The sequence below is a fragment of the Macaca nemestrina genome, chromosome 7 (genome assembly GCF_043159975.1).
Source record: "Macaca nemestrina isolate mMacNem1 chromosome 7, mMacNem.hap1, whole genome shotgun sequence".
Classification (NCBI taxonomy): Eukaryota; Metazoa; Chordata; class Mammalia; order Primates; family Cercopithecidae; genus Macaca; species Macaca nemestrina.
The window spans coordinates 178313707-178340465 of NC_092131.1; the positions used below are offsets into that span (position 1 = coordinate 178313707).

A 26759-nucleotide genomic window follows, 5' to 3' on the forward strand; every position below is an offset into this window, starting at 1 on the left:
TTTTTTGAGACACAGTCTCACTGTTGCCCAGGCTGGAGTGCAGCAGCACAATCTCGGCTCACTGTAACCTCTGCCTCCTGGGTTCAGGAGATTCTCCTGGCTTAGCCCCAAGTAGCTTGGATTACAGGTGCATGCCACCATGCCTGGCTAATTTTTATATTTTTAGTAGAGACAGGGTTTTGCCATGTTGGCCAGGCTGGTCTCGAACTCCTGACTTCAGGTGATCCACCCATCTCGGCCTCCCAAAGTGCTGGGATTTCAGGCGTGAGCCACCACGCCTGGCCCATTATTTAAAAGTTGACTCCCTCATGACGACAGTCTTACAGGAATAGATGCTCCATCAATTCCCATAGGATTTGGACCTACAGGACCAGGTCACAAGTGACTTCATGTATCTTACAGCTGTTGGGCTATACAATGGTCTTTTCCTGAGTCTTGGAAGCAGCTGTTCATTTGAAGGCCTCCCCAGTGAATTTCTCCTGAGACTTCTGAGTAAAACCCAGGATGTGAACGGGCTGAACTCCAGATTTTGCCTTCTATATGCAGGAAATGCTGATGCCACAAGAGATTGTGTCTAAGGGCAAGGGTGCCCTGGTTCTCTGCTGCTAGGGCTATTTGGAATTCAGTGGTTATTTTTCAGAAAGAAATAAATGATAAGTATCGTACTGAGTCATAAGTGTTAAGAGACATGCTGTGATGCTTGCTGACTTTGTGTCACCTGACTGGGCCAAGGGATGCTGAGATGGCTGGGAAAACATTACTTGGGGCTGTGTCTGTGAGTGTTTCTGGAAGAGGTTAGTGTTTCAATTGGCAGAATGAGCAAAGATCACCTTCATCAATGAGGACGAGCATGATCAATCTGCTGAGGGCCTGAATAGAACCAAAAGGCAGAGACAGGAAGGGCAAATTTGCTCTCTGCTTGAGTTGGGATGTCCATCTTCTCCTCCCCTCCAACACTGGCACTCTCTGGTTCTCCAGCCCTTGAACTCAGACCCGGGACACCACTGGCTCTCCTGGTTCTTAGATCTTCAGGTTTGACCGAGAGCTATGCCACTGGCTGTCCCAGGCCTCCAGCTTGCAGACGGCAGACCATGGGACTTCTCAGCCTCCAGGACTGCATAAGCCACTACTTCACGAGAAATCTCTTTCTATATCTCTATCTATATCCTATTTGTTCCATTTATCTGGAGGAGCCTAATACACATGCAAAAAGTATAAAAAGAAAATATGGAAAAACTGAATAGCGAGCATAATTTTATTCAAAATATAACTGGTTAGCTCATAAACATTGCTCAGAAGTATTGCCAGGTGCAGTGGCTCACGCCTGTAATCCCAGCACTTTGGGAGGCTGAGGTGGGTGGATCACCTGAGGCCAGGAGTTCGAGACCAGTCTGGCCAACAAGGCGAAAGAAACCCTGTCTCTACTAAAAATACAAAAATCAGCTGGGCGTGGTGGTGCATGCCTGAGATCCCGGTTACTTGGGAGGCTGAGGCAGGAGAATCACTTGAATCCAGGAGACAGAGGTTGCAGTGAGCCAAGATTGTGCCACTGCACTCCAGCCGAGGTAACGGAGTGAGACTCCATTTCAAAAAACAAAAAAATACCAAACAATAATATGTACCAACAGTTTGCCCTAAGTGAAGTTGGCCTCTTACATTTATCGCTATTGGTTGAAGCTATTTTCCACGTGGAACTTCTCAGGCACATAAAACATATAAACATTTCTTTCTTTTTTTTGTTGGAGACAAGGTCTTGCTCTGTTATCCCGGCTGGAGTGCAGTGATGCAATCATGGCTCACTGCAGCCTCGATTTCCTGGTCTCAAGCGATCCTCCCACCTCAGCCTCCCAAGTAGCTAGGACCACAGGAACTGCAGCCTCGACCTCCTGGTCTCAAGGGGTCCTCCCACCTTAGCCTCCCAAGTAGCTGGAAACACAGGCACATGCCACCATGCTTGGCTAATTTTTTTTTTTTTTGAGTCTTGCTCTGTCACCCAGGATGGAGTGCAGTGGCGCAATCTAGGCTCACTGCAACCTCTGCCTCCTGGGTTCAAGTGATTCTCCTGCCTCAGCCTCCTAAGTAGCTGGGATTACAGATGTGTGCCACCACTCCCAGCTAAATTTTTTGTATTTTTAGTAGAGATTGGGTTTCACCATGTTGGCCAGGCTGGTCTTGAACTCCTGACCTCAGATGATCCGTCCGCCTCAGCCTCCCAAAGTGCTGGGATTACAGGCATAGCCACCGCGCCCGGCCCTTGGCTAATTTTTAAGTTTTTTTTGTAGAGATGGGGTCTCATATGTTGCCTAGGCAGGTCTTGAACTCCTGGCCTCAAGTAGTACTCTCACCTCAGCCTTTCAAAGTGCTGGGATTATAGGCTTGAGAGACTACACCCAGACAAAATATAAACATTTGTAGGAAAGCTAAATCTAAGACAACTTTTAGGGAAGACAACATGTAAAACTCTATATAAAAAGCTTCTGTGACTGAAGGACAGCAGCAAAAGGATAATAAAATAATTTTAAGTCCTTTATTTTGAATATCAGAATTACATTTTCAAAATATGATATAATTTATATTTAAAGATATCAGTACCATAAATCTGTATCTTACAGTAGGAAATATAAACAGCCTGTATACACTTTGCACTGACACAATTTTATGTACACAACTCTATACAGTATCTACTAATCTCCAGAAAACCCACCTACAATCCATCTGTCTGGACTGCAGACAAGTGGTTCTTTTTGAGTCAGGATCTCACTCTGTCACCCAGGTTGCACTGCAGTAGTGCAATCATGGCTCACTGCAGTCTTGACCTCCTGGGCTCAAGTAATCCTCCCATCTAGGCCTCCTGAGTAGCTAGAGAGGCACACACCACGTCTGAATACATTTTGTATTTTTGGTAGACACAGGGTTTCACCATGTTACCCAGGCTGGCCTCAAACTCCTGGGCTCAAGTGATTCGCCTGCCTTGGCCTCCCATAGTGCTGGGATTAGAGGCGTGAGTGACTGTGCCCGGCCGACAGTGGACAAGTTTTACAAATAAACCAAAATTAAAAGATTCTCACTTTTCAGCTGCACATGGTGGAAATGTACATGTATGATGATGAAGTTGGAGATATTTCTCACACTGAAGACATTTAACTTTGTTCCATGCCAGCCATGAGTGACAGCGCTAGAGATTCCACTATGGGAAGAAAAAAAAATAAGGTTAAAACAACAGGTTTAAATGTTGAAAAAAAAAAATTTTTTTTTTTCGAGACAGAGTCCCATTCTGTCACCCAGGCTGGAGTGCAATGGTACAATCTTGGCTCACTGCAACCTCCACCTCCAGGGTTCAAGCAATTCTCCTGCCTCAACCTGCTGTGTAGCTGGGATTTCAGGCATGTGCCACCATGTCCAGCTAATTTTTGTATTTTTAGTAGAGACAGGGTTTTGCCATGTTGGCCAGGCTGTTCTCCCAACTCCTGACCTCAAGTGATTCAGTTGGCCTCCCAAAGTGCTGGGATTACAGGTGTGAGCCACCGCACCAGGCCAGGAGCTTTAAATTCCTAAAAAAATTTTTAAGAAGCCTAGCTTTTGAAAAGAAAGTTACAAAAACTACACGATAGTGAAGTGTGACAGAAATCTATTCTGCCATCGACTTTATTTAATAGTTTTAGAAATCTGTTGTAATAAATGGCGTAACAGAAAGTAAGATCCTCAGGCTTACAAATATTCGACATGCACTCACCCTCACTGTAATGCTTAAAAAGCAATTCAAAGCATGGGACAACTGCTAAGGGACTTTTCAGTTTTGAAATGGTGAGAAATTCTAATTCTTCATGGGATCAGTAACAAAATAATGACACATACTCTTAGTTACAAGAAAATACAGAGGTAGAAACATTTTAACATGATATACTCACAATGGGGAAAGGATCCTCTACAGACGGCTTTGTTTAAAATGGTTACAAGAAACATATGGCAGTTTTTAAAATCAGACTCCATTTTCTCTATAGATTCCATTCTAGGAATAAAAGTAAATTTCAATTCAGTGAGTGCATTGGGGGTTTATATGTAGGCTTCAAGATATCTGTGGAGTAATTTCAAATGTGTTTTGGTTTAATGATTTAAAATCCTAAAGATTATAAAATAAAACACATAGCGTCCTACCCTACTTTAAAATAAAAAATGTCAAAGTGTTTCAAAGGAAGGTTCATTAGGATATAAAGCTGTGCTGTGCTGTTTCCAGATAGTATCTAGTTCTGGAACTAGGAGGACCAAAGACACTCCCTTTTCCTTTAAACAGTTCTGTTTTTATTGTTTACAAGCATACGTTCTCTTTGAAATAAAGAATACATTAAGGATATAAACCTTAAAATTTGAAATTATTTTTATTTTTATTTTTTTTTGAGACAGAGTCTCGCTCTGCCGCCCAGGCTGGAGTGCAGTGGCGTGATCTTGGCTCACTGCAAGCTCCGCCTCCCGGGTTCACGTCATTCTCCTGCCTCAGTCTCCCGAGTAGCTGGGACTACAAGCGCCCGCCACCTCGCCCGGCTAGTTTTTTTGTATTTTTTAGTAGAGACGGGGTTTCACCGTGTCAGCCAGGATGGTCTCAATCTCCTGACCTCGTGATCCGCCCGTCTCGGCCTCCCAAAGTGCTGGGATTACAGGCTTGAGCCACCGCGCCCAGCCAAAATTATTTTTAAAAAGCCTTTTTTTTTTTTTGAGACGGAGTCTTGCTCTGTTGCCCATGCTGGAGTGCACTGGCACGATCCACCTCCTGGCTTCAAGCAATTCTCCTGCCTTAGCCTCCTGAGTAGCTGGGATTACAGATGCCCACTATCACGCCTGGCTAATTTTTGTATTTTTAGTAGAGATGGGGTTTCGCCATGTTGGTCAGTCTGGTCTCGAACTCCTGACCTCAGTTGATCTGCCCTCCTTGGCCTCCCAAAGTGCTGGGATTACAGTTGTGAGTCATGGAGCCCGGCCCGGCTGCCTTTTTTTTTTTTTTTTGAGACACAGTTTCGCTCTTGTTGCCCAGGCTGGAGTGCAATGTAGTGATCTCGGCTCACCACACCACAACCTCCGCCTCCTTGGTTTAAGCAATTCTCTTGCCTCAGCCTCCCGAATAGCTGGGATTACAGGCGTGCACCACCGCGCCTGGCCAATTTTGTATTTTTAGGAGAGACGGAGTTTTTCCATGTTGGTCAGGCTGGTCTCGAACTCCTGACCTCAGGAGATCTACCCATCTTGGCCTCCCACAGTGCTGGGATTACAGGCGTGAGCCGCCAATGCGCCCGGCCTTTTTTTTTTTTTTTTTTTTTTTTTTTTAAGAGAAATATCAAACACATGTAAGAGAGAACTTCATAAGGGGCTTCCATGGCCCACTGCCCAGCCATGGCAGGTGCCACCCATGTGCCAAGCTTACACCTCCACAGCCCCACCACAGTATTCGGAAATAAACCGGAGACATCAGAGCCACTGCAGTCATGAATATTTCATAAGTATAAATGTATACTTTAAAGATAAAGATTCCTTTCAAAACACAGCCACAACACCATTTGAGTCAGCAATATAAAGCAAGTAAGACTTCTATTTCCATCCCTGCAAGGATGGCTTCATCTACTATCTTAGTTTCTAGATTCAGAGTACAGCCAAGAGGAGATTTCCAATTATATTAGCACTCAAATGAACTCTTACCTACTTACTAACATGGAGTAAGTACAGGCTATTATAATAACCCAGTCAACCAAACATGTGCTTTTCTTTCATGGTAGTAATAGCAGAAGTACTGTGGCACTGACTTCACAAACAGGACAGGTAACAAAATATTGAGCTGTACACTGGAGTTCACAGTAGAGGACGGCAGTGCTGGAGGGAACTGCTCCCGCGTCCACTGTCCCTTGATTCAGTGCACTTGCCTATGTGATGTGTGTGAATAACGAACACTCAAAATACAGTATCTTTCAGAGCTCATCCAAAATACAACTTTGGAGAACCGTCTAGCATGATGTTCAGAATTCGGTTTAAAATAATTCAGCAAGTGTGACTGGGGAGATGGGCACAGACATGACAGAGCTGTCCTCACTGGTACAGCTGAAGCAGGTGCCAGCACAGCGTTCACAACTGTCCTTGCCACTTCTGTTTGAAGGTGTCCATGATAAAAATTAACAAAACCTACACAACATGAGTGTAATCTAAAAATGTTTGCCTGTTCAGTTAGAAGACCTCAGATTTTTAAAAATGTTTTACTTCTCACAAAAGACTTGCACTTTTTTTTTTTTTTTAAACTCTGGGTCTTGCTATGTTGCCCAGGCTGGTCTTGAACTCCTGGGGTCAAGCAATCCTCCTCTCTCAGCCTCCTGAGAGGCTGGGAAGACGCTGTCTCTAAAAAAAAGGGAAGCTGAAGCTGAAATGGTTAAAGCACAGATGCTTCAGAAGTCACATACTTACCGCCAAGTGCCCAGGCCTGCCTGCCAACCGTCTGCAAACATGAGGGCCAAGTTCAACACCTTCATGATAGCTTCTTTCACAAAGCTGACCTGGAGACCAAAGTCACAGAACACAAACTGTAACTAGGTTTGGACACTGATACCAGCACTTTTACCTATTTTAAATGAATCACAGAAAAAGCTCCTCACTACTGTGACTGCCTTCTATGTATATGGAAGGGTACTAGGCTCTGAACCATGCCCACTTGGGAACAGGCACATGCATTCACTGAATGGAACATACAGGCGGTATTAGCAGTAGAGCCAAACCAACAGAACAAACTGTTAAGACCTTTTCCTGGGATGGCCACTTAAATTCACCAATGCAACTAGGATAAAGAATTCCAATGGTTTTAACACGACGGAATTCCGTCTATTCACATGAAGTGGACATACTATTAACTGCAGACATGATTTTCCAACTGAATCCAAGAGTAACGCAGAGTGAGTGCTGACTATCAAACACGGTTCTCATGTTGCTCTTAGATACAACTTCTATGAATAGGGCACTCCTCCTTGGTTTTTTTTTTTGAGACAAGGTCTTGCTCTGTTACCCAAGCTGGAGTGCAGAGTGCAGTGGTGTGATCACAGTTCATTGCAGCTTCGAACTGCTGGCCTCAAACAATGCTCCCACCTCAGCCTCGGAAGTAGCTGGGCCTCCAGGTGTACACCACTGTGTCTGCTAATCTTTTTAATTTTTTGTAAAGACAGAGTCTTCCTATGTTGTCCAGGCTGGTCTTGAACTCTTGGCTTCATAAGATCTGCCCGCCTCAGTTTCCCAAAGTGCTGGGATTATAGGCGTGAGCCACTGTGGCTGGCCTGGGGCATTTGTTTGTAACCTCATTTGATCTGGTTCTTCCTTAAAGAATATTCCACAAGACAGAAGCTTTATCATCATAAGATTCCAAAGCAGGCAGACAGCGCCACTCGCCCAGCAGGGGCCACATCTGCAAGAGACATCTCATGTACCTTTTCTCTCAGCAGACACCGGTCATGGATGGTTGACAGATACCTATAGTGAATTTTAATCAACTGATCTAAATCCTTGGCTTCCTCGACTTGATGTTGAAACTCCAGCCCTGTACTGTGGAGAATCTTAGAAGAGAAAGACAAAAAGCTTAATCAGCAGCCTTGAGGACTTGTGTGCTGCACACAAATCTTCTTTACTAAGCTCTTCTACTTCTCTCAAATTCCTCCTTCAATAATCACATCTAGAAAGTTTCGTAAAGTACCATTCTTTAAAGGCTGGCTGGATATGCTGGCGTGCTGATCCAAAGAGGCGGCGGGGGTCAGTCCTGTAGGACACCCACTTGCACAGTGAATGAATGAACGCCAAAGTCTGGACTAACAGATTCCCTGGCAGGAAGGGGCAAGTACATTGAACTGTATATAAGACACATTGATTAAAAAAAAAAAATCAAGCAAATGTGTTACTTTTATACAAATTACAGTGAATTTGTTTCTTAAGTTCCTTTTCTCATACACTGATCTTTCTCTAACATGAATATAAGCATACGTCAAATAAAAAACAAACTAAGAAAAAACTTAAACTCTTATCATTTACTCTTAACAATTAGGGGCTTAATGAAGGCCAGCCTTGCGAAGGTCAGTAATGCAGTCAGGGGAAACATGGAGCCCCTCTGCCATAGCCTTCCCGTCCAAAACACAGGCTTCAGTGGCTCACTTCACCCAAGCAAGGTGGGTTTCAGAACTCACAGACCAGGTATAAACAGGTCTAAACAGCAATTCAAATGCCAAATGCACACTGTCCTCAATAACACTGCTCTTTTCAGAACTCACAGACCAGGTATAAACAGGTCTAAACAACAATTCAAACCCCAAATGCATACTGTCATCTAATAACACCACTCTTGTTCCAATTTCTGAACCCTTCTTTCAAACTTCCTCTAGAACTGGCTATTAGATGTACCAGAAAAACCGTTTCATTTACTTTGTAGTGAGTTACCTCTTGTTTTTTAAGAAAAAAGTCTATCACCTGGCTGCATCTTCCTCCCAAACACCACAGTGGATTTTGGCTGTTACTAAACATTGGAGCCATTTTCTAGGGACAGCTGTCATCACTACTGAACACTAAAGGACTACGCGGCACGTTCTGAAGGCAATTCCAGAAGAGGAGCTGTGGCTGTGCCTGTCCCCAGGGGCTGCTGGACAGGAGGGACAGCGGCCTCTGGATACACACATTACGGTATAATTACAAAAACATTCCTCCCACTGCCATGTTATTTTATGATCAAATTTGCTACATGTCCCGTTTTCTGTCTGTAGGCATTTTGTATTTATAAACACATTATGAGAAATTCTCTATGAACAACTGTATAGATAAGGCGATAGCACTGAAGCAGATGGGAGAGGCACAAACCCTGGTCATGATGTAGTTGTGCAAGCTGTTCACGAAATGCATGAGCTTCACTCTTAAGAGGAACATGCGATGAATCTGCTGTCTTACTGGTTCTTTTTGTGGTCCGAACTGAGCAACTGTGTCTTGTTCACGTACAAGGCCTTCTTGAAGTCGTGGTTTTTCCGCAGTACTAACCAGTTCTATAAAAGATGGGAAGAGCACAGTGGACAGAAAGAGCATCAACTCAAGCCCCACTGCACCATGATGCCTGTTTTTGGCAGAAACTCGGAGGGATGTGGCCCTGGTACCACAGAAAGCAATGGCAGGGGTGGCAGGAACCGAACCTCAGTGCCTCTGGAAGGTGCAGTGGGGAAAGTTCCCTGTATCACTTTTCCTAACCAAGTTGTTGCATTTCAGATCAACTGTACATACAACTTCCTGATCTTTCTTTCAGGTATTTGACATCCGTAAACCCACTGCTGGAATACACACCATTTTGGCATTTCTATACACATAAAAAAAGATCGACAACCACCAACCTCTTTTTTTTCTTTTTTCCAGATCTCCGTATGCTTCCCTTCCCCACCAACCTCTTTTATTAAGGGCTAAAATTAAATTAAATTACAATTTATCTGCTGAAAACAAATCTTACCACCAAAAAGTAAAACATCCAGACTATATTTTGCCCACTTTATTTGCAGTAAGAGAAGAAACACTTGATTATAAATTTTTTGACATTCCAAACTTATAACAATGTCCACGGGCCATGGGACCTATGAAACAAAAACACAATTAGAACAGAAATAACCAATTACTTGCATGTTTTAATTTTAGTAGAAAACACTGTTCATACAAATAATATAAGCATATACCTTGTAGCTGAGGGTCAGACCGTCTAAGATATGAACAGGCAGTTTCTTCTTAGCTGTGTCAACATTTTCAAAAGATATAGATAGACTAAAGAAAGAAATTTCAGTTTTAGTTTGTGAAAGCACTATGTCACACAAAAATCCTTTTAAAATAATTAGTATTTACACAATATTCCCCAAAAGATACTGCATTTCATAAAAGAAATGCAAACATTTCAACAAATGTATCTTTTCTAACATATATTCCAGAGCTGAAATTTGGATTTAGAAATAACAGAGAGGGGGAAAGCTTTTACATAATGAGTTTAGTTGTAGAAGAGACACAACAATGGTAGTAATTAGAAAAAAGATGAAGCTGAGGAAGACAGTAAACCTCAGGCAATGGCTGGGAAGATGAAGCCTCTGCTGAGGTTGGGGGTGGGCAGGGGAGGACGAGCAGAACAGCTCGAGGGAGCTTAGCATGCGGTGAGAGTATTGCTTTGAGAGCCCCATCAAGATGGGACGGGGTCTGCTTCTACACCAGAGGTGTTGTGCAGTGCTTCATCCACGAGTTCGAGACAGGTTTGAACGTGACTCATATGGGAAAGCAAGCATCTAACATGGACATGAAAATGTCCAAGTGCCAGGCACTATTATGTGTCCTTAGCTCATTTAATCCTCAAAATAGTCCCATCAGTGGTTCCTGAGAAATGTCCTCTTTCACAGTCACAGAGGCACTAAGAGGGGATGCCTGCATGCATATGAAGAAGGTTTAAAGTGGGGAGTGAACTTCCACACCAGAGCTGTCAAAGGGCAGTGTGATTATGAACTGGCTGATTGTGACACAGGCACTAGTCAGAAATTTTAGCTCTCGGCCAGGCGCGGTGGCTCACACCTGTAATCCCAGCACTTTGTGAGGCCGAGGCAGGCGGATCACGAGGTTGGATCGAGACCATCCTAGCTAACACGGTGAAACCCCATCTCTAGTAAAAATAAAAAAAATTAGCCGGGCATGGTGGCGGGAGCCAGTAGTCCCAGCTACTCAAAGAGGCTGAGGCAGGAGAATGGCCTGAACCCTGGAGGCGAAGCTTGCAGTGAGCCAAGATCGCACCAGTGCACTCCAGCCTGGGCGACAAAGCAAGACTCCGTCTCAAAAAAAAGAATTTTTAGCTCTTAATGGCCTGGTATGCACGCATTCACTCAGTGCTCAGTAGATATCTACCAAATTCAATACTAAGTTAGCTGCTGCACTGAGCAGGCAATAGAAAGCCACTCTCTCTTCCCTCCAGGGACTCCCAGCCCAGCGCAGCACATGAAGATGTAGGAGTGAGCAGACCTCTGCCGGGCCCAAGAATTGGAGAGTATGTCACAGGGAGGCGAGAGGACAGCACGTGCAGACACCAGAAATATTCTGAGATCCCTGAAATGCAAAGTGAGATAGGAGAGAGAACGTGGTGTGTATGGTGCAACACATGAGGCTGGGAAAACGGAGCCAGACAGTTAATAGCTTTCTCCCTTCTGAGACAAAGCTTAGTCCATTTGTTAGGAGGCACCCACGGCGAGCACACGCATGAGTGGTGGAAGTCACTGCTGGTGGTCTGAGGTCACTCTGGTGAGGGTCAAGTCTGTTTTGGTGGAAGGCAGTGAGGCTGAGAGAGACAGGCCATTGGGGAGGTCTGAGCCAGTTCTGTGAGGTCAGGGGCATTCTCTAGGAGGCGGGACTGATAAACCTCACGTGTGGGAGCTGAGAAAGAGGAAGCACTGGCTCCAGCCATGTGAAGGAGGCCACCAGACCCTGACAGGCTGGATGGTGGCAACTTTTTTTTGTAGGGACGAGGTCCCACTATGTTGCCCAGACTGGTTGCAAACTCCTGAGCTCAAGCAATCCTCCCAACTTGGCCTCCCAAAGTGCTAGGATTACTGGCATGAGCCACTGCACCTGGCCATATGGTGGCATCTCAACATCTTTTCTTGTTTAGCGGCAGACTCACTTAGCTGGCCTCTGCCTCAATTTTCTTTTTTTTAAAATGGAGTCTCGTTCTTGACGCCCAGGCTGGAATGCAGTGGCGTGATCTTGGCTCACTGCAACCTCTGCCTCCCAGGTTCAAGAGATTCTCCTGCTTCAGCCTCCCAAGTAGCCAGGATTCCAGGTGCCTGCCACCATGCTTTTGGTATTTTTAGTAGAGATGGAGTTTCACCATGTTGGCCAGGCTGGTCTCGAACTCCTGACCTCAGGTGATCCAGCGCCTCTGCCTCCCAAAGTGCTGGGATTACAGGTATGAGCCACCGTGCCTGGCCTCCATTTTCTAATAAGTAAAATAATATTAGTAAAACTCATAGGAATAGTATGAGAATAAAATAATCTGTGTAATTCATAGACGACTTATTGGCACATAGTTCATGTTATACTAATTTAAATAAAGGTGGCTTCCATAATTTACCGTGAACTGTCCTCAGGATAACGCTGTCCTACGGCTTCTTGGAGTTGGACATTAAGAAAAGACACATTCTGCCATGTTTCCTTTTCTCTTATTTTATCAAAAATGGATGTGTAGAAGTCATACATGGTATCTCCTCCTTCCATTAAGAAAAAATTTCTCATGGCTTGCAAGTATTCTACCAACCTGCATGGAGAGAAAATGAGTGACACAAAGATCTCTGGTGTTCGTAAGGCAGGATTCTGGATCAACACCAGGTTTTGTACCCTGTTTTTAGTGAAACAAGTTTACATTCTACATTTACTAAAATTAGAAATATTAACACCTCTTAAACCTGTTCCAGTAATAAAAAGAGCACAGGTTTTCATCATCACAAAGGTTATCTTCTATAACTAAATGATAGAAAATTGGGCAGTCACAAAAATGTTAACAAAAAAAATCCAAATCCCATCATTCATGGTGGATTTCCATCATTAATATTTAATTTTTGGAATGTTTCTTTCCTGTCTTTTCTATGCGTTAAGAAAACCTAGTTCCGGCCGGGCGCGGTGGCTCAAGCCTGTAATCCCAGCACTTTGGGAGGCCGAGACGGGCGGATCACGAGGTCAGGAGATCGAGACCATCCTGGCTAACACCGTGAAACCCCGTCTCTACTAAAAATACAAAAAACTAGCCGGGCGAGGTGGCGGGCGCCTGTAGTCCCAGCTACTCCGGAGGCTGAGGCAGGAGAATGGCGTAAACCCAGGAGGCGGAGCTTGCAGTGAGCTGAGATCCGGCCACTGCACTCCAGTCCGGGCTACAGAGCAAGACTCCGTCTCAAAAAAAAAAAAAAGAAAACCTAGTTCCTACCATATTATATATCCTGCTTTTAAATTGCCATAATTTTTATGAACTTTACGAAGTTCATACGTGGGTATGTATATGCCATATTTATGGATACGCCATAGTTTCAAGAACTAGTCATCTATCACTAAGTAATTTAGTCTTTTTCATTCTGATAACAAACTTTGTAATTTTTGTACAAGCTTTTTCTGTATTTGTTTTGGGAAAGATTCTCAGAAATATAGAATTAAGTTTTACAACATAGTTAAGAAAATATTGATGGTCAATTGATTTCTCTTAAAAAATTGTTTACTGCATATCCATTTCCTACTCTAATAAAAATTGAATTGAAATAGATTTTAAAATAATCTCAACTGTTCAAGTACAATCAACTATTTACTACTTCCAAAATTAAATTACTCTTTTACCTGTAATCTTTTTTTAGAGTTTGCATGAGATTTCCACAGCAATCTAGATACTGCTTGTCAATATGAGGATAGAGGCAGGATCTCAGCGTTAACTCAAAAGTCTGGCATGTCACAGATTCCGATGATCTATCCACACATACATCACCACCAGCAAACTTCTCGTGAAAGTCACTCTGCTCCAAATACATCCTTCAAGATAAAAATGTGTCTTCTTTTTATGAGCTGCTGTCAACAGAATTCTCTTAAAACCCTAAAGTCCCGTTTTTACCTTTAGTCTTGAAGTTACCAACTACTACAGAAAGAGAAAAATCTTTCTCCCAAAAATATCCTTTGAGTGAACCAGTCTCTTGAAGTTGCCACTGCCTTAGGCTCAGGTACTAGAGCTGGTCTTCCTAGTGATGAGGGCTGGACACAGCAAATGCTGGCCATCAGACAACCCGGAACTGTGTGGGTATTAATGACTTACTCTAATGGACTAAGTGCTGAAAAGCAGCTTAAGCCCAGGACATACTATATGCCAATGGGGACCCTGACTCAATGGGTGTCGAGGGCCCACTCATGGCCCAGAGTTTCAGCATATTCTGGATAAATGATGACACTTCCAGGGGCCCGAGGGCACAGACAAAAGTGGTACCACATGGTGGCAGGGCCAAGTCTGCAGACTTCCACAAACGACATGGAATCCAAACTATACACCTGAAATAGGGAGGCACAACATCTTGCATTCTGCTTGTTATAAAGGATAGGCAGGGCGCAGTGGCTCACACCTGTAATCCCAGCAATTTGGGAGGCCGAGGTGGGCAGATCACCTGAGGTCAGGAGTTTGAGATGGTCAACATGGCGAAACCCTGTCTCTACTAAAAATACAAAAATTAGCTGGGCATGGTGGCACATGCCTGTAGTCCCAGGTACTTGGGAGGCCGAGGTAGGAGAATTGCTTAACCTGGGAGGCGAAGGTTGCAGTGAGCCAAGATCACGCCACTACACTCCAGCCTGGGTGATAGAGTGAGGCTCCATCTCAAACGAAAACAAAAACAAAAACAAACAAACAAAATAAAGGATAGCCTACATGCGTTTTTGTTTTTAGGCCTGGAAAGCCCTACCTGCCAGAAATAAACAGTTAGCAAACATTGCACAAATTATGCCATTTCAATTCCTGATAACCCTGCGGGTGTGGATCACCTTGCAAAGTTAATGGCAAGCAGTGGATCATGAACATCATCCAGTTCAAGATGCCTTTCAGCAATGGACTGCATCTTCATTAGGTTCTCCTTGGTTGCCTGTTGCTCAGTAAGAACCTGTGGAGTGGAATCTTCTCCATGTCGAAGACGGGACTGTACAGATTCCAGAAAGAGAGTGTATAAACTTTTTCTTTCTGCATCTAAAACATAAAGAAATACATAAGGTGAACTATGTTCTGCTTAATATTAACATTAAGTAACAACAACAACAACAACAAAAATATATATATATATATATATTTCGAGACAGAGTTTCGCTCTTGTTGCCCAGGCTGGAGCGCAATGGTGCGACCCTCGCTCACTGCAACCTCTGCCTCCCGGGTTCAAGCAATTCTCCTGCCTCAGCTTCCCAAGAAGCTGGGATTACAGGCATGTACCATCATGCCCAGCTAATTTTGCTTTTTTTTTTTTTTTTTTTTTTTTTAAGTTGAGACAGGGTTTCACCATGTTGGTCAGGCTGGTCTCAAACTCCTGACCTCAAGTGATCCGCCGACCTTGGCCTCCCAAAGTGCTGGGATAACAGGTGTAAGCCACCGTGCCTGGCCCAAGAAATATCTGGGTGCGGTGGCTTATGCCTGTAATCCCAGCACTTTAGGAAGCTGTGGTGGGTGGATCACTTACGCTCAGGAGTTTGAGACCAGCCTAGGCAACATGGTGAAACCCCAGCTTTACAAAAAAATTAGCTGAGTACAGTGGCATGTGCCTGTGGTCCCAGCTACTTAGGAGGCTGAGGCACGAGAATCGCTTGAGCACTGGGAGGTGAAGGTTGCAATGAGCCAAGATCAAGCCACTGCAGTCCAGTCCAGTTTCGGCAACAGAAGTGACAGCTGTCTTCAAAAAAAAAAAAAAAAAAAAATTTCCCTTTCCTCTAGGAAGGTCTATCCCTGTTTCTTTACTTTTACAGTGTAGCAAAACTCAACATTTATATATTCTCTGTTAAACAACTGCAAAGTTCACACAATTACAACGTATAAGCTAATTTTTTTTTTCTGAACAGAGTAAGGTCCTAATCAGAACACTTGAAAGTTCCTACGATCCTGCATAACACTACGCTAACACTGGTAAGAGTCAGTCTCACTGGAAAAAACACTTCTGACAGCGGCCCTGGTAAGCTCATTACATAAGAAGGAAATACTCCACAAAGTGAAAATAAGTGTTGCATCTACTTATTTCAAGTAGATACAGTAATATAATTAATATAACATTGAGATGATTGAGATGTATAAATAAGGTCACATCTTTATCTTCCAAGTTTTTTTTTTTTTTTTTTTGAGACAGAGTCTCGCTCTGTCGCCCAGGCTGGAGTGCAGTGGCCAGATCTCAAGTAACTGCAAGCTCCGCCTCCCGGGTTCACGCCATTCTCCTGCCTCAGCCTCCCGAGTAGCTGGGACTACAGGCGCCCACAACCGCGCCCGGCTAATTTTTTGTAATTTTTAGTAGAGACGGGGTTTCACCGTGGTCTCGATCTCCTGACCTTGTGATCCGCCCGCCTCGGCCTCCCAAAGTGCTGGGATTACAGGCGTGAGCCACCGCGCCCAGCCTTTTTTTTTTTTTTGAGACGGAGTCTCACGCTGTTGCCCAGGCTGGAGTGCAGTGGCGCGATCTCAGCTCACTGCAAGCTCCGCCTCCTGGGTTCACGCCATTCTCCTGCCTCAGCCTCCTGAGTAGCTAGGACTACAGGCGCCCGCCACCGCGCCCGGCTAATTTTTTGTATTTTTAGTAGAGACGGGGTTTCACTGTGGAGTAGAGACGGGGTTTCACCGTGTTAGCCAGGATGGTCTCGATCTCCTGACCTCGTGATCCACCCGTCTCGGCCTCCCAAAGTTCTGGGATTACAGGCGTGAGCCACCGTGTCCGGCCCTTCCAAGTCTTTTTAGTCAGTTGATAAAATTTTTTTTTTTTTTTGAGACGGAGTCTCACTCTGTCACCAGACTGGAGTGCAGTGGTGCGATCTTGGCTCACTGCACTCTCCGACGCCCTGGTTCAAGCGATTCTCCTGCCTCAGCCTCCTGAGTAGCAGGGAATTATAGGCATGCACCACCATGCCCAGCTAATTTTTGTATTTTTAGTAGAGACAGGGTTTTACCATGTTGACCAGGATGGTCTCGATCTCCTGACCTTGAGATCTGTCTGCCTCAGCCTCCCAAAGTGCTGGGATTATAGGATAAAACTTTGAATATATTAAATTGCATCATTTTCTTAAAATTTATGATCGAGTCTAAACTGCTCATAAAGAAATTCTTATCAGCCACGGTTCATGGTCCTCAAGGACTAATGCTGCACTGCATTAAGAAATGTCAGAAGGGTTGGGCGTGGTGGCTCACGCCTGTAATCCCAGCACTTTAAAAGGCAGGTGGATCACCTGAAATCAAGAGTTCGAGACCAGCTTGGCCAACATGGTGAAACCCCATCTCTACTAAAAATACAAAAATTAGCTGGGCATGGTGGCTCACGCCTGTAGTCCCAGCTACTGGGGAAGCTGAGGCATGAGAAATCACTTGAGCTCAGGAGGCAGAGGTTGCGGTGAGATCATGCCACTGCACTCCAGCCTGGGGAACAGAGTGAGACTTGGTCTCGAAAAAAATAATGAATAAAATAAAATAAAATAAAATGCCAGAGGGAGTGATGCCGGCAAGGCGGCTACCTAGAGACACCTGGTGCACCTCCCCCAACAGCAAGATAGGACCAAAGCAACGAATCAACAGTTAAGACCTGACTGGAGGCCGGGGCCGGTGGCTCACACCTGTAATCCCAACACTCTGGGAGGCTGAGGCGGGTGGGTGACGAGGTCAGGAGATCGAGACCATCCCGGCTAACACGGTGAAACCCCGTCTCTATTAAAAATACAAAAAAATTAGCCGGGCGTGGTAGCGGGTGCCTGTAGTCCCAGCTGCTGGGGAGGCTGAGGCAGGAAAATGGCATGAACCCGGGAGGCCGAGCTTGCAGTGAGCCGAGATCCTACCATTGCACTAGAGCCTGGGTGACAGAGCAAGACTCCATCTCAAAAAAAAAAAGATCTGACTGGAGTTGAAGGGCGAGTGCTGGAGCGCAGTGGGGAGTGTGACAGTGCTGGTGACTGGAGGCCCAGGAGGGCAGCGTGGAGGCTCACAGCCTCCACAGCCCCATCTTTTCTTAGCAGATCAGGCTGGTCTGGAGTTAAGAAGGACTTCCCATCGTTGGGTAAGGGTAAGCAGAAGAAACCCACCAGCCCCCACAAACACCTACAGTCCTTATCAACAGTAGGATTCCACAGTTCCCACGAGCTCTGAGCCCAGTTTGGAGGCTGCTGGCAATTCACGCAGCTGCCTTGCCCTGGGTTAGGGGCACAAGGTGTGCCTTCCCCACCCACCCCTTTGAGCCAAGCTGTTGCAGCACGGCACCATCTTAAGACCAGAGCTAGGGCCGGGCACGGTGGCTCACACCCGTAATCCCAGCACTCTGGGAGGCTGAGGCGGGTGGATCATGAGGTTAGGAGATTGAGACCATCCTGGCTAACACGGTAAAACCCCGTCTCCACTAAAAAAACACAAAAAACTAGCCGGGCATGGTGGCGGGCACCTGTAGTCCCAGCTACTCGGGAGGCTGAGGCAGGAGAATGGCATGAACCCGGGAAGCAGAGCTTGCAGTGAGCCGGGATTGTGCCACTGCACTCCAGCCTGGGCGAAAGAGCGAGACTCTGACTCAAAATAAATAAATAAATAAATAAAGACCAGAGCCATCTCTGGAGCACACCCTCCTCTGGGCCAGTAGCCACTGCACCTCTCCTGCACCCCAGCCACTGGGGCTCCATCCTCATTCCACCAAGGCCACAGGGGTGGCTGAACACCACAAGCCCAGCTATGTGGAGCCTGGGCCCAGGATCGGCTGTGATTCTGGTCCTGCACAGCAGGAAAACCAGCCCCTGCCACTGCACTTCCAGCCAGAGGAACAGTCTGGCAGCCCTGAGAGACCGAACCCACCGCTGAGCTGGCCAAACTGCTGTGCCATCTCTAGAGGGTGGGAACAGGCCCCTGAGCTTCCTACCAGCTGACATGCCTCCAGGCTGGTGGAGCAGTTACAGACCTGTGCTCAGGAACTGAGAAACAGCACCCTAGCACCAACCCCTTGCAGACAGGCCCGGGGCCTACCCAGTGGCCCTGGGCCAGCATTCAGGGTCTGAGAAACAGTTTCAGAGGCTGCCCTGGCAGGCATGTACCTAGGCTTCTTGAGCAGCCTTGCGCTGCATCCATTGCTTAAGAAGCCCCAGAGGCAGCGCCTGGGAGTCACGACCCCAGGTCAGCTGAGCAGCCACAGGCCTGCAAACAGCCCTGTGGTCTGCCCTTGGTGGGCATGTTCTGAGCCAGCTGGCACCCATATCCCAAACCTGAGAAAGAACCTTGAAGACCACCCCCAGTAAAGACACCCTCAGGCCAGCAGAGCAGCTTTCCACCCACATGCTGGGCCTCCGAAGCAGCCTCCTGGGCTGCCACTGGCAGATACATACCTAGGGCTGTCAATAAGCCATGTGACCATGTCCCAGGACTGAAAAAGAGCCCCTTGAACTGTCCAGGCAGACATGCACCCAGGCTACCAAGCAGCCCTGTACCCACGTCCTGGGCCTGAGAAACAGGCCTCAAGTAATCCACCTGCCTTGGCCTCCAAAAGTACTGGGACTGGCCAGGCGTGGTGGCTCACGCCTGTAATGCCAACACGTTGGGAGGCCAAGGCGGGTGGATTGCTTGAGGTTAGGAGCTCGAGACCAGCCTGACCAACGTGATAAACCCCCATCTCTACTAAAAATACAAAAATGAGCCAGGCGTGGTGGCACATGCCTATAATCCCATCTATTCAGGAGGCTGAGGCAAGAGAATCATTTGAACCCAGGAGGCAGAGCTTGCAGTGAGCTGAGAGCATGCCACTACACTCCAGCCTGGGTAACAGAGCAAGACTCTGTCTCAAAAAAAAAAAAAGAAAGAAAAAAGTGCTGGGATTACAGGCATGAGCCACCACGCCCGGCCAGTTGTGCCACTGTTGCCACAAACCCCCTCAGTGTAGGCCACTGAGGCACTTGTAAACATCACTAAAGTGGATTACAACTGAAGAAAGTACATGGAGACTACACTACTGCATTCATCCAGAACCAAGGCCAATGCATCCCACTGAACCCATACCCCAAGACCCATTCACATGAATAACTCTTTACAAAACATACTCCATAAAATTGGAAAAGGTGGCTTTCCCACCAGATGTGTAGAAATAAATGTAGAAATACATCAAACATGAAAAAGCAAAGAAAAATGACACCTCCCAAGAAAACCAGTAATTCTCCAGTAAGAGACTACAATGATATAGGAAATGCTGGAAAAATAATTCGGAATTAAAATCTTAAGGAGACTCAGTGAGATACAAGAGAGTACAAATAAACATTCAACAAAATCAGGAAAAGAATGATTTGCATGAGAAATTCAACAGAAAGAAATGTTTAACACCCAAGCAAATTTTACAGTGAAAGAATTCAATGAATAAGGCAGGGCACGGTGGCTCACGCCTGTAATCCCAGCACTTTGGGAGGCCAAGGCGGGTGGATCACCTGAGTTCAGGAGTTCGAGATCAACCTGGCCAACGTGGTGAAACCCCATCTCTACTAAAAACACAAAAAATTAGCCGGGTGTGGTGGCAGGTGCCTGTAACCCCAGCTACCCAGGAGGCTGAGGCAGGAGAATCACTTGAGCCAGGGAGGCAGAGCTTGCAGTAGCCAGAATGCACCACTGCACTCCAGCCTGGGTGATGGGAGTAAAACCCTGTCTCCGAAAAGAAAAAAGGGGGGAGGGTGGACAAATGATCTCAACAGACATTTCTCCAAAGAAGTCATACAAATGGCCCAGAAATAGATGAAAAAATGCTCAGCATCACTAATTATTAGGGAAAATGCAAATCAAAACCACAATGAGTTATCATTTCACCCAGTCAGGATGGCTACTTATCACGAAAACAAAAAACAACAAATGCTGGTGAGGACGTGGAGAAAAGGGAGCTCTCACACAATGTTGGTGGGAATGTAAACTAGTACAGATACTATGGAGAACAGTTTGGAGGTTCCTCAAAAAACTACAAATAGAACTACTATATGATACAGCAATCCCACTAGTGGGCATTTATCCAAAGGAAAGGACATCAGGACATCAAAGAGACATCTGCACCCCAGGTTTACTGCAGCAGTCTTCACACAGCCAAGACACGGAATCAACCTAGGTGCCCAACAACAGATGAATGGGTAAAAAAACTGTGGTACATGTATATATATATAACTCAAAGATAAAAAAGAATGAATCTTGCTGTTTGCAGCAACACTGATGGAAATGGTGGACATTATGTTAAGTGAAATAAGCCAGGAACAGAAAGTTAAACACTGCTTGTTCTCACTCATGTGGCAGCTAAAAAATGTTGATCTCATATTAGTAAAAAGCAGAGCAGGATACCAGATGCTGGATTTTGTAGGGGGAAGGGAGGAAGAGGCAGATATTTGTTAAAGGACACATATAGCTAGCTGGAAGGAGTAGCTCCAGTGCTCTGTATCGCTATGGGATGATGATAGTTAATAATGTATTACAGAGTTGCACACAGCAAAGAGGACGATACTGAATGTCCCAACATAAAGAAGTCGTAAATGTTTGAGATGATGGAAATGCTAATCATCCCGATCTGATCACTGTATACGTATCAAAACATCACTATGTACCCCAAGAATATGTATAATTATCATTTCAATTTATAAAAATAAGAAAAGAAATGGCAGGGAATTACTTTTTAAAGTTCCAGTCCTAAAGAATCCGGAGTGAGGAAAATGCATGTGGAACTTACCGTCGCTGCCTTTTCAAACACAGCACTGAAAGTTTTCAATGAAGACAGTCTTTTAAAAAATCAAGAGCAGCATGATTATTAATTCAACCATGATGATAATTACCACTGACATAAGAGGATTCGATGACTTGCAAACTACAAAATAATTAGGTATCAGGATGACAAGAGCGAGTAGGGTCAGGTGTCCCAACACCGAGGGACACACAGGAAGACAGAACAGGTACCTCTGGCTCCTGCCTGGCAGGTGGTGCTCTCCGCACACTGCAGGTTCTTCAGCAGCTGCATCGACTTGCCAGCCATTATGATCTGCTTCAGGACAGGTTTGAGGAAGGACACCATGGTGTGCTGCCTGCTGGAGGGCCCCTGGTCACTGCCGGAACTCGCACTAGCATTATCACTCATTTTTTCTTCATTTTCTGTCTTTTCTGATACACTATATAGCGTGTAAGTTGCATACCAGAAGTCTCTGTGATTAACTGGAACATTTTTGTTTCTAAAGAGATTCAAAAGAATTTTAAACTCTTATTTCTCTTCCTTAAAAAACAGCATACTTGTTCTAGTTTGTTGTCCAGACATTACAAAACATAATATTAATTATTAGTAAATGGAAGCAATCTTTAGGCAAAATGGGGCACTTTTAATCTCAGCTCAGTTTAAAGAGAAAAGGGAATAAATAGTTGGAATGGTATAAGTAAAATTTAAGTAAGCAGAAATAGTTTCTTGAACTGAAATTATTTAAAATATGACTAATTTGGTCCTCTTTAGAAGTCGAATAAAAGTTTACCCATTTACCATCTCCTGTGAAACTAATTTGCAGACTTCGCTATCATTTTCCCTACAAAGATTCTTAACTGGACTACTTTTAACAATAAAATGATGGTCAATCATCACTCTAGAAGAACAGTCAGAGTCCCGCTTGCCACAAAAATTCTCACATGAGATTGATGAATCAGAACACAGTGACAGACATGAGACTGAGTTGAAGGAAGGGTCAGTTCACTCACGTGAGCATTGCATACATATTGCTACCCTTCCAGAACACCAAGGACTTAAAATTATCCTTCCCGATGAGTTCAATGGATAGCTATCAATAGAAACCACATATCTAAATATACCACATAATTTAAAATTGGGTTAAAAAAGCACAAATAGCTCTACATTGTTTGTATGATTCCGTTCAGAAAAATCAATTAACTGAAGGGAAACTGTCATAAATGGAATAAGATTTTCCTTAATTGTTTTGTTAAATATTATACTAAGGTAAAAAATCAGTAGATAATTCAGAGAAATAAACATATTAGAGGCATATTTTATAATTTTCTGTATCTCTTTACTGATAATTTACAATGAAAATAGCTCAAACCATCTAATATACCCTAAACTCATTTTACGGGAAGCAGTGTTTACTAGCTCGCCATAAATTTACTATCATCCAAAAATACAGTTTGCTTAAGAAAAGTTGTGGAGTGACAAAACTTGGACAAAGATATTTTTAATCAGCTGGTATCACTGACATCTTCCATAAAAATGAAATAGAATTTGCCTATGATGACAAGTTCTGTGATATGAACTGTGCTCCCTCAGTACCGTTTGAAACTAATGAAAGCATTCGACTTTCACAGGGAGGAAACTGGTGATGGCAGCCCCCAGGACCCTGTGCTCTGCTGCAGCTCACCTCTGGATGATGAACTCCCTGGCGCCATCCCACAGGTGCCCATGCACGATCCACTCGTCCACCGTCTGCAGGTAAGGCCGTACTGTTTCCACCCAGAGAGAGAACAGCAGGGAGACCTGAGGCAGAGAGGTGCACGGTCAGCTCTTGGGGTTCCCTGGTCACTAGAATAAAAGGAGGTTTAAACATTTCTGAATTGCCTTTAAAAAAGTGATCGGATTTCTACATTTTTTGGGGGCACAAAGAAATTAAAAATCCAAAAACATACACTATAAAATCCTTATGAAAAACTCACCTAAATGCCGGGCGCGGTGGCTCATGCCTGTGATCCCAGCACTCTGGGTGGTAGAGGTGGGCGGATCACCTGAGGTAAGAGATCGAGACCATCCTGGCCAACAGAGTGAAACCCCCTCTCTATTAAAAATACAAAAATTAGCTGGGCATGGTAACACGCGCCTGTAGTACTAGCTACTCAGGAGGCTGAGGCAGAAGAATCACTTGAATCTGGCTGGCGGAGGTTGCAGTGGGCCAAGATCCCGCCACTACACTCCAGCCTGGCGACAGAGTGCCACTCTGTCTCAAAAAAAAAGAAAAGCTCACCTAAATATGGGATGATCATATTGTTTGTAGTGCAGACTGGGAAACTTGAGAGTGAAAATGACACAGAGGCAGCAGGTGGATCCTGAGACAGCCCAGGCAAGCGAACAAGGTTTCCCTATCGAAATCCTATTACTAGCAAAGCATCCATTAAGATTGAGGAAACTGGCTGGGCATGGTGGCTTACTCCTGTAATCCCAGCACTTTGGGAGGCTGAGGCGGGCAGATCACAAGGTCAGGAGTTTGAGACCAGCCCGGCCAATATGGTGAAACCCCGTCTCTATTAAAAAAATACAGCTGGGCGTGGTGGCTCATGCCTGTAATCCCAGCACTTTGGGAGGCCGAGGTGGGCGGATCAGGAGATCAGGAGTTCAAGACCAGCCCGGCCAAAATGGTGAAACCCCGTCCCTATTAAAAATACAAAAATTAGATGGGCATGGTGGCAGGTGCCTGTGATCCCAGTTACTCAGGAGGCTGAGGCAGGAGAATAGTTTGAACCCAGAAGGTGGAGGTTGCAGTGAGCCAAGATTGCGCCATTGCACTCCAGCCTGGGCAACAGGGCGAGACTCCATTTCAAACAACAACAACAAAAAAATCCAAAATTTAACTGGGCATGGTGATGTGCACCTGTAGTCCCAGCTACTCGGGGGGCTGAGGCAGAAGAATCGCTTGAACGCAGGAGGTGGAGGCTGCAGTGAGCCGAGATTGCACCATGGACTCTAGCCTGGGCAACAGAGTGAGACTCCGTCAAAAAAAAAAAAAAAAAAAAAAAAAAAAAAAGGAGTGAGGAAATTACTTCATTCCACTAGTTCTCAGAGTACAAAAATGGCAGTGCTGAGAGAAAATCAACCTCCTTTTTACTGAAATGCAATATTGGCTGGGCACGTGGCTCACGCCTGTAGTCCCAGCACTTTGGGAGGCCGAAGCAGGTAGACTGCCTGAGCTCAAGAGTTCAAGACCAGCCTGGGCAACATGGTGAAACCCCACCTCTAGTAAAATACAAAAAAACAAAAAAAATTAGCTGGGCGTGGTGGTGTGCACCTGTAGTCCCAGCTACTCGGGAGCCTGAGGCAGGAGAATCACTTGAACCTGGAAGGTGGAGGTTGCAGTGAGCCGAGATTGTGCCACTGCACTCCAGCCTGGGGACAAAGCAAAACTATGTCTTAGAAAAAAGAAAAGAGGCCGGGCGCGGTGGCTCAAGCCTGTAATCCCAGCACTTTGGGAGGCCGAGATGGGCGGATCATGAGGTCAGGAGATTGAGACCATCCTGGCTAACACGGTGAAACTCCTTCTCTACTAAAAAAAATACAAAAAACTAGTGGGACGAGGTGGCGGGCGCCTGTAGTCCCAGCTACTCGGGAGGCTGAGGCAGGAGAATCGCGTAAACCCGGGAGGCGGAGCTTGCAGTGAACCGAGATCCGGCCACTGCACTCCAGCCCGGGCTACAGAGCGAGACTCCGTCTCAAAAAAAAAAAATAAATAAAAATAAAAAAAAGAAAAAAGAAAAGAAAGGAAATGCGGTATTAAATTGGTGTGAAAAAAAGTTATACCAACAAACTAGAAAACAGACCTAATATACATACCCAAGTAAGACTGTAGCATTCTAAATTACAACCTCTAGTTAGATTTTAATTTTTTTTTTTTTTTTTTTGAGACGGAGTCTCGCTTTGTCGCCCAGGCTGGAGTGCAGTGGCCAGATCTCAGCTCACTGCAAGCTCCGCCTCCGGGGTTTACGCCATTCTCCTGCCTCAGCCTCCCGAGTAGCTGGGACTACAGGCGTCCGCCACCTCGCCGGGCTAATTTCTTGTATTTTTTAGTAGAGACGGGGTTTCACCGTGTTAGCCGGGATGGTCTCGATCTCCTGACCTTGTGATCTGCCCGTCTCAGCCTCCCAAAGTGCTGGGATTATAGGCTTGAGCCACCGCGCCCAGCCTAGATTTTAATTTTTAAATCTACATACTGTTTGAGACAGAGTCTTGTTCTGTTACCCAAGCTGGAGTACAGTGGCGCAAACATGGCTCACTGCAGCCTCGACCTTCCACACTCACTTTCTTCCTGCCTTAGCCTCTCGAGTACCTGGGACCGTAAGCACGTGCCTCCAGAGCTGGCTGTGTTTTTTGAGATGGAGTCTTCCTCTATTGCCCAGGCTGCAGTGTAGTGGTGTGATCTCAGCTCACTGCAACCTCCCGGGTTCAAGCGATTCTCCTGCCTCAGCCTCCTGAGTAGCTGGGCCTACACGTGTTCACCACCACGCTAGGCTAATGTTTGCATTTTCAGTAGAGACGGAGTTGCACCATGTTGGCTAGGCTGGTCTCGAATTCCTGGTGTCAGCACACCTGGCTACTTTAACAAGTTTTGTAAAGACAGGGTCTCTCAGTATGTTGACCAGGCTGGTCTCAAATTCCTAGGCTCGAGTGATCCTCTCAGCTCAGACTCCTACGTAGCTGGGACTACTGGCGTGAGCCACTATGCCTGGCCTAGATTTGTATTTTTAAAAATACAATATAAAATATATAACATAGTATTTATCATCTTAACTATATATTTTTTAAAAATTTAATTTATTTTTTAAAGACAGGGCCTCACTATGTTGCCCAGGCAAGTCTCAAACTCCTGGGCTCAAGCAATCCTCCCGCCTTGGCCTCCCAAAGTGTTGGGATTACAGGCATGAGTCACTTTGCCTGACCCTCGCCATTTTTAAGTTTAGAGGTTTTAAGTACATTCACATATTTGTGACAAATCTCCAGAACTTTTTCATGTTGTAAAACTGAAACTCTGTACCCATTCAACAACAGCTCCCCATGCCCCAGCCCTTGGTAACCAGCATTCCACTTTGTTTCTGTGACTGTGTCTACTTCAGATATCTCACATAATGTTAGTTACATGTTAGTTTTTATTTAAGAAAGCGTTATTGTAAATATCTATACACATCAGGTAGGTATTTCTCACATCTTGTTTTGTCCTTGCCTCATCCTTCTGAGGATCTTGGCAAGAAGAGCTGAAAAGCCAGTTTCCTATAGCCTCAAATTTGGAAGCCA

General features: G+C 45.2%; 1 protein-coding gene across 7 annotated transcripts in view; it reads right to left on the minus strand.

The window, feature by feature from the left end:
* Positions 1-2513: 2513 nt before the first annotated feature.
* LOC105497424 (tubulin gamma complex component 5) overlaps positions 2514-26759 on the minus strand; it is a 46336-nt gene continuing 22090 nt past the window's right edge. For 4 of the 7 annotated variants that reach the window (XM_071067323.1, XM_071067322.1, XM_071067328.1 and 1 more), the window contains 12 exons: positions 23128-23243; positions 21677-21945; positions 14554-14752; positions 13372-13560; positions 12125-12307; positions 9708-9792; positions 9488-9608; positions 8857-9035; positions 7446-7571; positions 6439-6527; positions 3909-4009; positions 2514-3187 (listed from right to left, as the gene is read on the minus strand). In XM_071067323.1, coding sequence (XP_070923424.1) covers positions 3141-3187; positions 3909-4009; positions 6439-6527; positions 7446-7571; positions 8857-9035; positions 9488-9608; positions 9708-9792; positions 12125-12307; positions 13372-13560; positions 14554-14752; positions 21677-21945; positions 23128-23243 — 1704 coding nt within the window. In that variant the 3' untranslated portion in view covers positions 2514-3140. The remainder of the gene's footprint in view (positions 3188-3908; positions 4010-6438; positions 6528-7445; positions 7572-8856; positions 9036-9487; positions 9609-9707; positions 9793-12124; positions 12308-13371; positions 13561-14553; positions 14753-21676; positions 21946-23127; positions 23244-26759) is intronic. The other 3 variants (XM_071067324.1, XM_071067326.1, XM_071067325.1) reach the window with 3 other exon arrangements.